The 15,767-nt window shown below is 55.5% G+C and overlaps 1 protein-coding gene across 2 annotated transcripts; it reads right to left on the reverse strand.

Moving 5' to 3' along the window:
- Positions 1–1,494: 1,494 nt before the first annotated feature.
- On the reverse strand, positions 1,495–15,767 carry ITGA2B (integrin subunit alpha 2b). Of its 2 annotated transcripts, XM_082708385.1 has the most exons (30): positions 15,496–15,750; positions 13,479–13,600; positions 13,293–13,390; positions 13,018–13,183; positions 12,813–12,859; positions 12,691–12,736; positions 12,469–12,597; positions 12,061–12,108; positions 11,855–11,898; positions 11,661–11,714; positions 11,472–11,524; positions 11,058–11,269; positions 7,557–7,739; positions 7,281–7,326; positions 7,075–7,179; positions 6,933–6,988; positions 6,688–6,839; positions 6,415–6,540; positions 5,949–6,016; positions 5,685–5,832; positions 5,279–5,371; positions 4,976–5,055; positions 4,575–4,655; positions 4,358–4,454; positions 4,104–4,256; positions 3,861–3,986; positions 3,297–3,410; positions 2,961–3,062; positions 2,658–2,771; positions 1,495–1,747 (listed from the first exon to the last, which is right to left on the reverse strand). In XM_082708385.1, the coding sequence occupies exons 1-30, from the start codon at positions 15,681–15,683 to the stop codon at positions 1,691–1,693; spliced, it is 3,108 nt and encodes a 1,035-aa protein (XP_082564511.1). In that variant the 5' UTR covers positions 15,684–15,750; the 3' UTR covers positions 1,495–1,690. The 2 variants fall into 2 exon arrangements, with proteins under 2 accessions (XP_082564511.1, XP_082564512.1); XM_082708386.1 differs by lacking the exons at positions 1,495–1,747; positions 2,658–2,771; positions 2,961–3,062; positions 3,297–3,410 and adding an exon at positions 3,537–3,680 and having other exon boundaries at positions 15,496–15,767.

Raw genomic sequence — 15,767 nt, forward strand, 5'->3', positions numbered from 1 at the left:
GATCAAGATCGACTGTCTGGCACTATCCAGTCGTGATGGGTGGAGAGGGAGTCTGGCTGGTGTGTAAGGATCACAGCAGCTTAATCTTTTCCTAGGAAAAGTCACCCAACTAAAAACCTGTTCTGGAACTTGCCATGCATGGATGTCAAATTGTTTCCTTTGCAAAATTTACCTTTTATCCCTTTGGGTAAAATCAAATAGCAGCCGCGCTTGTGAGGTAAGTCTGTTCCTCAATGGCCTCCCCCAACACCTGGCATCTAGTCCCAAGTCCTACGAATGGCCAAAAGGTGCTGCCCTCCTGCCCCCACCGGTCCTCATCTGGACTGTGCTGGCCTCCGGTCCACGGGTCTCCTTGCTTTCACTTCAACACCTCAAGCCTGCTCTCACCTCAGCGCCTTCTCAGCTGTTGCTCTTTCCATCCAGATCGCGCTCTTATTCCTGAGCAGCCACCAGGCTCATTCATCCCTCTCTCTGCTCCCCTCATCAGAGAGGCCTTCCCTGACGGCTCTAACTAAGATGGCAGCTCTCTTCCACATAGTTCCACCAGAATCTCCTTCCCTGGGTTCTTACTCCCAGTACTGACCACCACTGACCGCACATGTACATGCTCATTTATTCTTTACCCCTGGTTGAATGTGAGGGGCCAGAACTTGGCTCTCTTCACTGCTCCATCTCAGCGCTGGCAGAGTCCCGGGCACATGGGAGGGGCTCAATCAATATTTACTGAACCCATCAATCAACACATTTCTCAGGACTCCAGGTGGACCCCCTCCCCCTTCCCGTCTATCCTGGGACTCCAGTGTTGGCGGGCAGAGGAGGGAGAGTTGTATTCTGCTCCTAGCACCCCTGCCTGGGGTGCTTTCTTAACTGAACAGCTTCTCCTTGATGGGGAGGAGGGGGAGCTGGACAGCAGAGTCTGCTCTTCTATCCCTGGTGTGCTTCTCTCCCTGGACAGCAAAGCCTTTTCTCCTCTCCCTTTTTCAGGCTGAGGGCTTAGTCAGCTTCCCTCTGCCCCCTCTTCACTCTGAAGCTGGCTTTAAAGGCGTTTTGTTTGTTTGTTTATTTCAATGGGAGTGGGGAGTGCAGGTTATGTTCCCAAATCCCAGGTCCACTTGAGAATTGTCTCTCCAAAATCATGGAAAAAAAAATACTGTTTAAAGCTGTCCACAAGAAAAATAAATAAATAAATAAATAAATAAATAAATAAAGCTGTCCACCAGGGACCAGCCTGCCTTCTCTGATGCTCCCAGTCTCCATATGCACCCAGCTACCCTCGGATACCCCATCCCCCTCCAGTCTTTCTTGGAGGCTCTGCCACCCTTTCTCCTCTGTTTTGCCCCCACTCTTTGCTCCCAGAAACTCCCAAAGACAGTAATGGACAACTTTTGTCTGTAACAGGCAACTCTGCTCACACTTCTGCCAGCCCCAACCCCTCTCTCCAAGCATCACCTGTCCCCGGTCCCCTTCTCTTCACTGACCCGAGAGGAGACAGCATGCTGGGGATTGGAGCTCTTTATTTGGCAGCAGGGAAAGGAGTGGCCAGCTCTCACCAGAGGGGGAGAATCCCAGGAGGCCTCCCTGGGACAGCTCCAAGCCACGGGTGAGCAGAGCTGGGGGGAGCACCTTGAAGAAGGGGCAGAGCAGACACAGCTCCCAGCCTTCCTCATAGGACAGGGCATGGGCCACCCCCTCATTCGTCCTCCTCATCTTCTTCTAGTGGCGGCCGGTTGCGCTTGAAGAAGCCAACCTGGGGGTGCACAGGGGCCGGGGACAGGATGTAAAGATCATCAGTGGGCCCCCGAGCAGCAGTTGAAGAAGCAGGCTAGAAAGCAGCCAGTCACAAGGTCCTCTCCCCGGACCAGCACACTTAGATCCCCCTGCGTGCACAAATGGAGGCCTTCCCCATTCTGAGATAACATATGTCACAAGTTACTGTTTTTAATTTTTTTCCCCCTGAATTTTTAAAAAAGATTACTTTTTTGAGAGACAGAGAAAGTATGAGCAGGGAGGAAGGGCAGAGGGAGAAGGAGAAGTAGACTCCTTGCTGAACAGGGAACCCCATGCAGGGGTCAGTCCTAGAACCCCAAGATCATGACCTGAGCTGAAGGCAGACGCTTAACGGACTGAGCCACCCAGGTGCCCTGCCCTTCCCCTGAATTTTTCTTAAATATTGGCCGCTAGGTCTCCATGTGACTCAAGCTCACAGTGACACGTATTTGATGACTGTAAGTCTAATTCATGATTTTCCCTAAAAGCACTATGACTTCCCAGGGCTTGAGCACTTAATTGAGTTTGAGAACAGCCCTCCTGGCACAGAGGAGGGAGTGACCCCGCCTGGCCTCCCCAGAGGGTCTGCATCAGACTCAGAGAAGGAGTCTGGAGGTGAGCCCTGTCCTCCTCAGCAGCCAAGGAATTCCTGAAGGCAGGGTTCGCTTCCTGGAACTCTTCCTCTCAGCGGGAAACAGGCCGCAAGGCCTTAGGGATTTTAGGTGCCCCTCTCCCAGGGGTCTGTGGCCTGGGAGAGGTTCTCTGGAGAACAGCACTTACTAGTGGAGATGCGGACAGACCCTGGGTCACCATCTCTCTGCCTCCCTGTGAGGTAGTGCAGGGTCAAGCCTGTGCCCACCCAGGGACCCCAAAGTCCCTTCATGCCTCACCTTCCACATGGCCAGGACCAGGAGAGTGAGCAACACGAGGCCGCCGAGCACCCCTACCAGTACCCACCAGATGGGAATGTCCCGTTCCAAGGCGCGAAGCAGCTGCGTCTGCACCTGAAGGCAAACCCACATGTTTTCTCAGTCACCTTAACACCTGCCTCTCCCAAAGACTCAGACTGTGGGCTGAAGACCCCCAACCGAGCCACCCACCTGTGCCACCCTTCAGACCCGGGGATGCCCTGCCCCCATCCTGTGGGGCACGGACACTTGGGAAGACAGTGGGTCCTGCAGGCTTGTACTCACCAGAGCTTCCCCACTGGGCAGGCTGAGGGCGGGCACAGCGTAGGGAAGCGAGGAGACATTGAACCAAGCTTGCGACTGCAGCACGAACTGATCCAGGGGCCTCTGAACGGGGTGCGGTGAAAGCCATTTATATGGGCCTGCTGGTGGCAGGAGTCCTGGTCCTAGCCTAATCCCGTCCCCTCAAAAGTAAGCCCTGGGCTCGCTCCCTCTTCACCCCTTGTGGTCCCATCTGGCCCAGAGCAGGCGTGGTCCCTGCCCCCATAAAGCCCCGCCCCAGCACACCCCCATAAAGCCCCGCCCCTAGTATTCTCTCCACCCCCCCGGCCCCGCCCCCACCTGTTGGAGGCTGGACAGCTGCAGGAAGGCCAGCACCCTGACCATGGCCCGCTGGCCTCGCGCCATCTCCTGCAGCTCACACTGCACCACCGTATGCGGCCCTGAGTCGCAGCTCTAAGGGGATGCGTCATCAGTTCCCAGCTCTTCGGACCCCTCAGCCCTCACCACCCCAAGGACCCAATCGTAGAAAGGGGCAGGGAGGACAGGGAGCTCCGGTCCAGGAAGAGCTTCAGAATCAAGCTTCTGCCCTTATCTCTAAACGGGGCTGCTCACAGGGTTGCAGAGATGCAGGGAAAGGGCGGGAAGAAGGGGGTCATCATACAGCATTCGACACCCAGAATTTTTGTAACTCTGCTTTGGCATGTCTTCATTTTCTTTAACGTGCTGGGAACATTTAAAGATTCAAGGACCCACAGCGGGCCCCAGACACAAGCCCCACCCTTCATATTCACCTGCGGTCCACCCGAGGCCTGCATCACACCGTGGGCTCCTCGCCCTGCCTCCCAGAGCCTCTGCCCCTGCGCCCCAGGGAGGCCCCGGCTGGAGACCATGGAGCCTGCTCACCAGGAGAACTGGATCCTGAGGCCTGGCGGGCTGGTCGGACCCTGGCAGGGACGCCTGTCTGCGCTCCCGCTTGTGACGCCCAGGGGACGTAGGGGAAGGGCTGGGGGTAGGCTGCCTCCAGTTCAGCTGGGGAGGCAAGCAGTTGGTCTGAGCTCCACTCATCCCGCCCCCCAACTCCGGGAGGGGCTCTGGTTGATGGGCTGAGGCCCCACCCACAAGTCTTTCTTTCACCCAGGCTCTCACCTTGTAGGGGTTAGGTGTGGGCTGGGGGGAGCACTGAAGCCCCCCCTGGGGCTGTATGTCCAGGATGTAGAGCAGGTCAGAAGGCTGGGACTGGCCAGGGAGGCAGAGGCTGAGCCGGAGGCCACTCGCAGCGCCAGGGCCATTGTTGTGGAGCTGGCGGGTGGTGGTGGTCGGATGTCAGGTGGCTCAGCGCCCACGGCGCAGCTCCTGGGCCCCGCCCCGCCCCAGCCTGGGTCCCGGAAGGCCCTTCCTACCTCGTAGGTGTGCTCCACTTTGGGGCCCCAGATGTTGGAGCTGTTCTCCCTGCTGTCTTCTTCGGCTATTACCACCAGGGAGGCTGGAAAGGAGTTCCTGTGGGCCCCGAATCCCTCCAGGTGAGCTTGATCAGCTGAGTCACCTGTAGGGGTTCCCCCAAGGCCCTGTGAAGCAAGGGTTCTGCCCACCATCTCCCTGGTCTGTCCCTGGTCTCACCCTCGAAGCTCCACGTGGGCCTCTGCCCGGACCGGGACATCCAGCAGCACAGCCTCGCTATTCGGATTCTGGCTGTTCTTGCTGGAGGAAAAGGGATAAGGAGAAGCAGGTCAGGGACACAGCCCAGTGGACATCACAACTCTCTGGGGCAGGGCCAGAATTTCAGGCATTTGGGAAAGCGCTAACCGCACAGTCAGCACGCCACACTGAAGTTAGACCTGTGAAAGAGCTTTCTAGGGCTCCAAGACTCAGAAACAAGTCTCTGGGGGAAGAAAGGGAACGGGGAAGTCTACAGAGCAGACCTTCCAAAAGATCCTTCTGGAAGGAGGGCCTCTGAGAGTGTCTGCATCAGGATCAACCAGGGGAAGGGCGGTGGGTAGGTATGTTCCCCAGTCCAGTACCTTCTGATCTGCAGCCAGAATGACACATGCTCGCCGGCCTCTTCCAGGTTCTCCACACTCACCAACATTGTGATTCCTATCTGAGAGACGGGGAGGGCCAAAGTCACAGCCCAGACAGATGCCCACTCTGGGCAGCCTTGTCCCATTATCTCAGAAACCCACTGAGAGAGGGAAAGCCACTAGGCCAAGAACACAGGTAGTGTGGGGACCAGGATTCCCACCCAGAGCTACAGGACTCCAAGCCCAGCTCCTAAAACTCAGCCCTGGTGGCGAGGACCCAGTACCCATGCCTTGGGGCCTCACCCGGGCGTTCCTCTTCATGGGGTTGCCCAGCTCACACAACACCATCTTGGTCTCATTCTCCTTCTTCTGGTTACAGATGAGTCTCTCAAAGCCCTTCAGGGAGGGAGTTTCAAGAAAGAAGATGGTTGGGGTATCTTAGGTATATGTAAGCGCTCTCGGAAAGTCCGGAGGGGGCTTGTGTGCCGGGGTGGAGAGGTGGAGAGTTCCTGCTAACACCTAGTTCCTGAGCCATTTTCCTTTTGGGTTTTAGAAGAGCCCTCGGATTTTACGCTATTAGCAAATACTCCTTTTCCCAATTACAATTACAACCATGCCTAAGAGAAGTGGGGCCTCTCAGCTGCGAAAGGAGAGGCAAGGCTCTTGCACCCCGCAGGTCCCTGGGAATGCCCCCGAGGTGGGGCCTCACCTTGATGTCGCTGATGGCCCGCATGTAGTGGGCACCTGTGGGCAGGTGGACGGCCAGCTGGGCTTCGTAGGCCCCCTCGCCCTCATTGGCTGCAACCATCCGCAGCTCCAGCACGTTATTGGCTCCGATGAGGAGTGGGGACCCCATTCTATGGGGAGAAAGGAGTAAAGCGGAGGAGGCCTGGCCCCGGGCCCAGGGTCTGGGTGGGGTGAGGGGGGCGGCCCCAGGTGGTGAAGGGGCATCATGGGGCCCACGCCTCCTCACACGCTGGCGGAGAGCTGGAGCTGGGGCACACACACGTCATCTTCCCCACAGTCCAGGATGATGCGGGTCTAGAAGAGGCACAGTGAGGGGTGCGGGTGAGTTGGGGACATGTGAAGTTTGGGGGTCACATCAGGGCCAAGGGAATTAGAAGGTCCGAGGATGAAAAGGAGTTTGGAGCTGACACCATGGCTTCAGAATCTACATCAGCGTTTGGGACAATATCAGGACAGTGACATTGGGGTTTATGGGTTTGTCGGAGTTGACAGGTGACATAAACCACACGTGGGGCTTGGAACAGGGTTTAAGGAATTTTGAGACTTGGGGGTTTTCATTAAGGTTTAGAGAAGACATTGGAGATGAGTAGTCACATCAAGGTTTTGGGGATCCTGTTAGGAATTGGACACTAACCCTAACCCTGACTTTCTGGTAGAGGTCCTGCCCCTCCATTGCCCGTTTCCCCCCAGACCTGCTCCTGGACATGGGTGTCTCCGTGAAGCACGACAGCAGGGGCTACTCCATCCTTCCTGGGCTGCAAGGACACATTGAAGCTGAGCACGATGGGGCTCAGCTTGTCTCGGAAATCGGCCTCGTCCTAGGGAGGGGACAAGAGTCAGAGCAGGCACCCTGCCAGACACGTCCCATTAACCACTCCCGTACCCCTAGCCCCAGGCCCACAACCCAGGGCTAGAGGAACAGGCTTGCACACATCCAGCCCTTCCCATCCCCCGCCCGGGTGTACTCGGAGGAAGGCCATGGTGGTGTGACAGATGGGGCTCTGTCTCCCGCCCAGGTCCAGACGCAGCATGGTGTCCACCAGTAGAGAATTCAGCAGAAGCACCCGCCGGCCCTGGCGGGGCTTCTGCCGGTCCAGCTGCAGCTCTGCATTTATGGCTGGCAAGGCGAGAGGGGAGGGTCAGGGTCTCCCAGGCTAGCCTCCAACGGAGCCCAGACACCCCTCCCTTCTGTTCCCATGACGACACTCACGCAGCTGCTGAGGAATGTTGTGCCCAGTAGCTCCTACGCACATCTGTATGTTAAAGCTGCAAAGATAGGATTTGGGCTCAGGAGCTAGGGCCCCTTAAGGTTCCAGACCTCACCCGACCCATCCTTGCCCTCTGCCTCCTACCAAGTAACGTGCTTCTGGGTCTGGGGCAGGACACAATTCTTCACAGCAGGATTCAGTGAATCTTGTACCAACAGCTGGACACTGGCCATCACCACTGGCTGAGCTCTGGCAGAATGGGGAGAGGCTCGCTATTGTGGATCCTCCTGGCCCAGGAGCCTTTGATGGTGTGGATCCTCCCCCACGGTCCCCCTGGGGCCAGCACTCACCTGTACACAGCCACCTTGTTGGCCCCATAAGCTCCCACCAGTAGGTCTACAGATGGTGGAGGGATCAGAATCACCAGTTAGAGGAGGCTCGGGGTCTTCAGGGGTTCCCACACCATTTCCCCCACTGGAGTTTTGACCTACCCCTCACCCCCAGCTTCCCAGCCTCCCAGAAGGGTCAGAAAACTCAGTGAGGCCTAGGCCCCTGACTGTGTCTTTCAGCATCTCCGGCTAATACCCAAGAGCCCTTCTGGGCTACTGGAGGCATTCCAGGGGCACCTGGGAATCCATTGTCATCGATGTCTGTGGCACCTCGCAGGGAGAAGCCGAAGCCAGAGCCTGCTGGGAAGGGGCTGTCCAGGATCTGGGAGGGGCGTGAACTCAGCCCCTCACTCCCACCCAGGAACACCAGCACTTGGCCCCGACCACTGGGACCTCCATAGGGGGCGGCCACTGCAACATCTGGAAGGAGCAACAGAAGGGCAATGGCTGTTTGCTACCATTTTCTGTTTTGTTATCCAGGTGGCCCCAAGCTCCCCCTCCCACAGACTCCAGGAGACCAGCAGAGGGATGTAAAATTCAGTGTCAAGGAGGCAGCTGCCCTTCCCTCCAGGAGTTTACAACTCAGAACAAAAGAGACCCACCAAGTAGGATGACTATAAAAACAGTAGCAGCCCTTGGTATCCATTGAGGAAAATATATTGACATGATTTCATTTAATCCTGAAAATTGGGCACTATTATTCCCATTTTAGATGAAAAAACAGTCCCAGAAGATTAAATAACCAAGACCTATTAAGTAGTGGCCCCCTTTTCCCCTAAGGAACTTCATCCATTTCTTTCTCTCCCTCCCTTCTCCCCCCCCTTCCTTCCTTCCAGACTATTTGTTTAGAGAGAGAGAGAATGCCTGTGTGTGCTAGCAGGAGGGGTAGAGGGAGAGAGAGAATCCCAAGCAGGCTCCACGCCCAGCACAGAGCCCAGCTCGGGGCTCTATCCTATGACCCTGAGGTCATGACTTGAGTAAAAATCAAGAGTCAGATGCTTAACCAACTGAGCTAACTGAAGGCTCCCCCTTCACCCCATTTCAATTCCACCATGCGAACTCAGAGCCACACTAGGGGCTTGTCATCACTAATAACTTTTAAGACCACTCTTGAAAATGTATTTGTTAATCATCATAATCTTATTAATTTGTAAGAATCCTTTACATGTGACAGGAATAAGAACTTTTATGTATATGTTGTAACTGTCTTTCCTTGTCTTCTGACTTTGTTTTCTTTTCTTTTTTTTTTTTTTAAAGATTATTTATTTATTTATTTGACAGAGAGAAATTACAAGTACACTGAGAGGTAGGCAGAGAGAGAGAGAGAGAAGGAAGCAGGCTCCCTGCTGAGCAGAGAGCCCGATGCGGGACTCGATCCCAGGACCCTGAGATCATGACCTGAGCCGAAGGCAGCGGCTTAACCCACTGAGCCACCCAGGCGCCCCCTGACTTTGTTTTCTATGGACCTTTTTTCCTTTAAAAAATCTATTGATTTTTCTGATTGAGTTACAAAGAATTCATCCAAATAAGACCACCCTGACCAGTCTCATCCCCAGGTTCTGGGCCTCCCCTCTCTCCTGATCATTAGCATCTTTTTTTTTTTTTCTTTAAGATTTTATTTATTTACTTGACAGGCAGAGATCACAAGTAGGCGGAGAGGCAGGCAGAGAGAGAGAGGGGGAAGCAGGCTTCCCGCTGAGCAGGGAGCCGGATGTGGGGCTCAATTCCAGGACCCTGGGATCATGACCTGAGCCTAAGTCAGAGGTTTAACCCACTGAGCCACCCACGTGCCCTAGCATCTTTTTTTTTTTTTTAAATATTTTATTTATGTATTTGACAGAGAGAGACAGCAAGAGAGGGAACACAAGCAGGGGGAGTGGGGGAGGGAGAAGCAGGCTTCCTGCCAAGCAGGCAGCCCAATGCAGAGCTCGATCCCAGGATTCTGGTATCATGACCTGAGCTGAAGGCAGACACTTAATGACTGAGCCACCCAGGCACCCCTGACCTTTAACATCTTCATCTCTTCCTTATTTCTGACCATTCGACCACCCCGGTCATATCCTCTGCCACCTTACCCCATTGCCAGTCCTCAGCAAGTCTGGCCAGACCTCGGCAGATGGGGCCCCAGGGGTTCCTCGCCACCCATGGAAACTAGGGATCAAGATGCTGCCCAGCTGTCCTGAGGGGGTCTGCTCAGCCCCCTCTCCCACTCTGCTCACACCTATTTCAAACTTTCTTCAAGCTCCCAGTCCCCTACCTCCTTCACAGAGAGAAGCAGTCCCACTGTTGCGGTGTAAATGCAAACCCACTTTCCCCAACTCCTGTGCCCTGCCACCAGGCTAAACAATCCCAGCCCAGCCTCGCCCACCGAGCATCACGGGGACCCTCCTGCTCGCTTCCCTCACCACCCTGTTTCCCCACCAGATCATGTCCTCCACATTCAACCTACTTCATCGGCTTTGAAATAGAATAACCTTCTCTTGAGCCTCCTCTCCTTTCAGGAATTATTTCTTTCTTTCTTCCTTCCTTCCTTCCCTCCCCCCTCTCCCTTACCCCCTCCCCTCCCCCCCATTCCTCCTCCTCCTCTTCGTCCTCCTTCTTTTTGTCCTTTCACAAACTGGTTGCGAGAGCTGTCTACACTGGCTGCCTCCAGTTCTTCACTTCCATTCCTGACTCTACCCCATGGCATTCCGACTTCTGTGCCTACCCAGCCCTGAAACCACTTCCTCTCATTGTCACCAATGACTTCCTTCTTGCTAAAGCCCAAAGAGACTTCTCCAACCCCATCTAATGATGTCTTTCAGAAGCATCTGGAGCCGCTGACCCCCTTCCTCCTGCTCAGAGCACTCTCTTCCTTCAGTTCAGGGCCAAGAGATCTCCTGGTTTCTCTCCTACTTCTCTGGACACTCCTGTCTCCTTTCTAGACTCACTTCCTCTAGGAGTCCCCTAAGCGCTCTTGCTCCCCAGGGCTTTGTCCGATGCCTTTTTTTTTTTTTTTAAAGATTTTATTTATTTATTTGACAGAGAGAAATCACAAGTAGATGGAGAGGCAGGCAGAGAGAGAGAGAGAGAGAGAGAGGGAAGCAGGCTCCCTGCTGAGCAGAGAGCCCGATGCGGGACTCGATCCCAGGACCCTGAGATCATGACCCGAGCCGAAGGCAGTGGCTTAACCCACTGAGCCACCCAGGCGCCCTGTCCGATGCCTTTTTTTACTTCACAGGTGCTGGGGACCTCATTCACCCTCCTGAAGCCTCTGTCTCTCACTTGGAACTCTCTGGTGCCAGTGGGGAAAGCACACGTGGTTTTTCTCTGGAAGTCTGCCTAATGCTCCCATGTCTTTCTAGGTCAAACATGCCCAGGGCTGACCTGCTGATCTCCGCCCCCCTGCCCTCCCTTTCCCAGTCCAGCTACTTGGCCTGAGTTCCAGGCAGTGAAGGCACCACACCCCCTCAACTCCTGGCTCTCTCTTTGCTCCACATCCAGCCACCCATCAAGTCTTAATAGTCCAGGTACTAAATACCTGTGAAATCAACCCATCTCTAACTCCACCGCCAAAATCCACAGCCAGGTGGTCACCTTCTCTTGCCTGGATGGATGCAAACAAATCCTAAGTGGTCCCTTTCAACTCTTCTCCCCAAAAGCCTGGTTCCCGGCTCTGGCGGCCCTCTGGTCAAACCCATGATCTTTGTTATGACTGTTAACCATTTCGCAGCAAGTGGGACTCCTCTCTTCCCTTACCATTGTAGCCATCCCTGTCGAGGTCGCCCAGGGGTGCGATGGCTGAGCCAAATCGCCCGTAGAGCTGAGTGCCGGTCAGCAGGAGGCTGGGGGTGCCCAGCACGTGGTGACCTCGAGGCTGCAGGAACAAGTACACGCGCCCCACCTCGGCCAGTTTGTGGTCAGCGCGGCTCTCCATGTACAGTGGTGCGCCCACCAGCAGGTCGTGCCTCCTGCAGGCCAGACGGGCAGCGCGGTGGGGTGGGTTAGGGGGATGATGCAGGCCTGAGCCAAATCTTGCCCATTCCATTCTCGCCCTCCCTCTCCCCTCCTTGGTTGTCATGTGGGAGTGGGCAAGGAAAGGAGGAGACCGAAAACAGTCAACCCCTCTGATGACTGGGTACCCAAAATGGGTAGGGATGGGGTGCCCCTCACCCGTCTCCATTTACATCAGTGACGGTCACCGAGTGTCCAAAATAAGAAGCCATCTGCAGGAAGAGGAGGCATACTTAATTCCTGCCCCTAGACCGGCACCCTCTCTTACACATTGCCCCTCCCATCCCTGGAATATTCTAGGGTTCTAATTCCCCAGCTTCGGCCACCCCCACCATGGCGGGCCTCCACCTGCTCTCCATGCAGCTTGTGCAGCGTCCGGTGGTTCGAGTTCAAAATTTCCACCTGCACAGAGAATGCAATGCATTCTTGCTCCCCAGGAGAGCCTCCCATTGAGAAAAGGCTGGAGGTTTAGAGGGCTTGTGAGGCTGAGGAGTGGGGTCGGGGGTTTTGGGATGCCCTGTGGCGGGACAGGGGGCACTCACCGCTCCCAGGGTCCAGCTCCAGGTGGGGGCACCGAGGACATACTCTGGGGAGAGCCGGACCCCAGAGTGAATGAAGTCCTTTGAACCTACCCACCCCACCTCCCACCCGCCATTCTGCAACCCAGGGGAGACTTCGGTGCAGGACTTGTAAGTGCTCCTCCCCGGGGTTGGGGTTCCCAACCTTTGCCCCTAAATGGATTTCTTGCCTGTGGTGTTGAGATCCCCGTCGAACTCTCCCACGGCCACCGAGTACCCTGAAGACACAGCACGAATTACTCTTTCTGAGAGGGCGAAGCAGGGAGAGGGCCAAGGGACAGGAAGAAAGGGTCTCAGGGACCACCCAGGCCAAACCCTGCGTTGTATTGACGGGAAAACTGAGGCCAAGCCCCGCCCTAGGCCACGCTGCGAATCCAGGGTGGGAAAGGTAAGCAGGGGTATATGGGACTTGCGCCGTGGCGAGGAAGCTGTGGGCGCAGAGGGTGAAGACGCCTTAGGTGCGGGGTTGGCCAGCCGAGTTGGCCTGAGGGCGCTCCCGCAGGGGCAGGACCCAGCCTGCAGAGTGCGCGTGATGCTTAGAGGGCGCGGGGAGGCTAGAAGGGAGGGGCCGGGATTACCCCGGTAGCCGTCCTCGTACTCCGGCTCGTAGGAGTCCAAGGAGAAGCTCTGAGAGGCCACGTGCCACAAGAGGGTGCCTGGGCGGTAACTCGAGACGATAGTGGCAATGGGAGCCCGCGCCAGCAGACCTAGGGCGCGAGAGACAGCGGGTGTGGGGACCCAGACTCCTGGAGTCTCCCCAGGCCCAGAGAAGGGAGGGAGGTGTACAGATGGTCAGGTACCTAAGAAAAAATAGCCGCCAGGGGCCCCAAGCACCAGCTCTCCAGCCTGAAAGGGAAGCCCAGGAAGTGAGAAGGAACCCTGCTTGGGAGCCGCCCCCACGCCGCTCGGGCTCCCTTCTCGCCTCAGTAACCGCGGAGCTGAAGCCCGCTTCGCAGCAGCGCCGGTCGTCTATTGGGGGACGGAAGGAGGAGGAGTTAGCGAAGGGGCGGATCCGGGAGTGTGCGCGGGCGTCGGGGCCGGGGCGGGGGCGGGGTGGGGCGTAGGAGTTGGGGGCGGGGCTTAGGGCTCCGTGAGTGGGCGGAGGCCAAATAGAGAGCAGAACTCACTAAAGCCGTTTTCCTGGTAAACCTGGCTCATGGTGTTATCCCGACAGGGCGAGTATTCCGCGCGGGCGCCGTTCTGGAGCTGAGCCAGGAAGCAGCCACCTACGGGCGTCTTCTCAGCCTCTTCGGTCTTTTCTAGGGCGTTCCAGTGCTGCCAGGGGGCGCAGGCCTGGAACAGGGCCACAGGAGAGTGGGGAACCAGCGGGAGTCGGGTCCCCCCTCCCCCGCACGTGTCCCTGCCCCCGACTGCTCTCGGTGCCCCGTGCCGCAGCGCCCACCACAATGTTGTCCTTCCAGCTGACCACCGACGCCCCCAGTCCTTGCCGGGACTTGAAGGTTTGGAAGGTGTAGGAGCCTACTTGTCGGGTCTCATCATCTGGAGGGCACAATCAGGGTGCGGCGCTTAAGCACGGCTGTCCACGCCCCCTGTAGCCCCTCCTTTTCCCTCCTTGCGCTGGACTCACTGAGGTCGAAGGGCAGCATGGTGCACTGGGTGCCCTCGGCCTTCCAGGGGCACAGGAACACGCCGCCTGTCTCCTCCTGGCTGGGGCCTAGGGTCCGTGGGGCGCCCACCACGATGGCCACTCTGCGTAGTAAAGCTGGGTGAGTGCGGGGCGAATCCCGAGGTACCACATGCCCTGGCGCCTGCGCTGAGAGCACTACCCAGAAGGGCTGTGTGCCTTGGAAGGCACTGGATCATCTTCCCTCAACCGGGCATCACAGACCATGGAGGTCAGCCTGTTGATGTTATGGCCAGGGAAGCTGTCTCCCAGCAGGGAAACCACGTGCGTAAAGTAATTTAGTAAGTTAAGGGTAAAGCTGGTACTATAACCGTTTAGTTTGGTTAGAATATGAAGAGTTTGTCTTCCTTGCTGAAAAAGATCTCCTAAGATCTGCACACCACCCACACTTCACATCCCACACCCTTGTGCCCCACACCTTAAGTCAGGGGTTTGTTTACATGCTCCCTGGATTTTTTTTTTTTTTTAAGATTTTATTTATTTATTTGACAGACAGAGATCACAAGTAGGCAGAGAGGCAGGCAGAGAGAGAGAGAGAGAGAGAGGAGGAAGCAGGCTCTGAGCAGAGAGCCCAATGCGGGACTCAATCCCAGGACCCTGAGATCATGACCTGAGCTGAAGGCAGAGGCTTTAACCCACTGAGCCACCCAGGCGCCCCTGCTTCCTGGTATTTAAGACTGTTTGTTACCAGATACCTTCCTGAGAGCTAGGTTTAATGGTGATTAGGGAAGCTACTGAGCCCCTTTAAAGTGGGGTACTGATATAACAGGATCTTAGTAGATGTAAGTTCAAGTCATAGTTCTACCATATATAAATTGGTGATAATAATGCCATGTTTTATTTTCTTTCTTTCTGTTTTTTGTTTGGTTGTTTTTTGTTTGTTTGTTTTTGAGCTCACAGGATGTTTAAGTAATGCCTATGAGGTCAATATCTGCAGAAAAAAAGGGAACGGAATGCCTATGTGGCTCAGTCAGTTGTGTCTGCCTTCGGCTCAGGTCAGGATCCCAGGGTCCTGGGATCGAGTCCCATATCCAGCTGCTTATTCAGCAGGGAGCCTGCTTTTCCCTCTGCCTGCTGCTCCCCCTGCTTGTGTGCTCTCTCTCTCCAATAAATAAAATCATAAAAAAAAAAAAGAAAGAAAGAAAGGGAAAGGAACAGGAGTGGGTAGGGAAAGGAGTATGATGCAGATTCAGGCCCAATGACAGGTGTGGCTCAACATCCTAGGAGCTCTGGAACTAGAAGGACCTTTCAGAACCATCCCAAGTTGAGGTGAGAACATCAGACCCTTCCACATCTCTCCTCCCTCCACACTCCTCATTGATCAGCCACTGGTTGTAGGCCACCTTGGAAAGGGGACTTTGGGGGAGGTGACTCTTCAGCAGAGGAAATCCCCCAAGAAGTGGGTACTTGAAGACTGTCTGCCATCCCCAGGGGTGGGCATCCTTGCGGCTACCACAATAAGTCATCATGCAGGGTAGTTACTGTAAAGAGAAGGAACCAGGACTCTATTCTTGGAAGTCTGATTTTGCAGCTGACTAATTCTGGCCGTGAATGCTCCATTGTTTCTTTTCAAATATTTGTAGTTTTGATGGGAATGAGGGGCATGGGGTAGAAAAGCAAGGTGGGAGTGGGGCAAGTCATTTTAAGATAAGTGCTCCTCTCTGTATTTTGAGGAGACCAAGGTGGCATAGGTCATACAACTGAGCCTTGAGGGAAAAGTAAGCCATCAACTTTTATCTTCCCTTTGTTCTGGCTGTAGTGTTGGTGCCCACCTCTGCATGTGTGCCCCTCCCTGACACTCTAACCTGAGCTAGTTCCTGCCAGTATTCCTAAAAAGAGCTCACTCTGAAGTAGAGCCTAAAAGTCTCTTTCCTCAACCTCTAGGTAACAAATGGGGAGCTTGAGGCTCCCAGAAGTGGTGATGGTCTCTCCCAACACCCAGACTTCAACCCAGGCTCACCTCCCTTGGTTGTCCTTGTAGAAGTCCAGTGAAAACCCAAAGTGGCTGCCATTGGGGCCTGTGTACAAGGTGAGTTGCCTTGGGTCCAGGTTCAAGGCCCAGGCCGGAGGGATGGCCCCAGGTCCCAAGAGCAGCTGCATCCACTCCAGAAGCCAGAGGGCATGAAGTGGATACACAGCTCTGGCCATCTTCCTTCTCCCACAACCTCCTCGGCAGGAATGGACTAGCTCCTTCCTCTTCCTTTTGGTCTCCACCGCAGGAAGGCTTTTCTT

The sequence above is a fragment of the Mustela nivalis genome, assembly GCF_964662115.1.
Source record: "Mustela nivalis genome assembly, chromosome: 17".
NCBI lineage: Eukaryota > Metazoa > Chordata > Mammalia > Carnivora > Mustelidae > Mustela > Mustela nivalis.

What these genes read in the sequence shown, in the direction of transcription:
- ITGA2B (XM_082708385.1), bottom strand. Translation starts at nt 15,683, where the DNA reads ATGGCCAGAGCTGTGTATCCACTTCATGCCCTCTGGCTTCTGGAGTGG. An exon ending in TCAGCTCCGCGGTTACTGAG is followed by an intron (nt 12,737 to 12,812) that starts GCGAGAAGGGAG and finishes CTTCCCTTTCAG; the next exon opens with GCTGGAGAGCTGGTGCTTGG. An exon ending in CCATGAAGAGGAACGCCCGG is followed by an intron (nt 5,056 to 5,278) that starts GTGAGGCCCCAA and finishes CCCGTCTCTCAG; the next exon opens with ATAGGAATCACAATGTTGGT.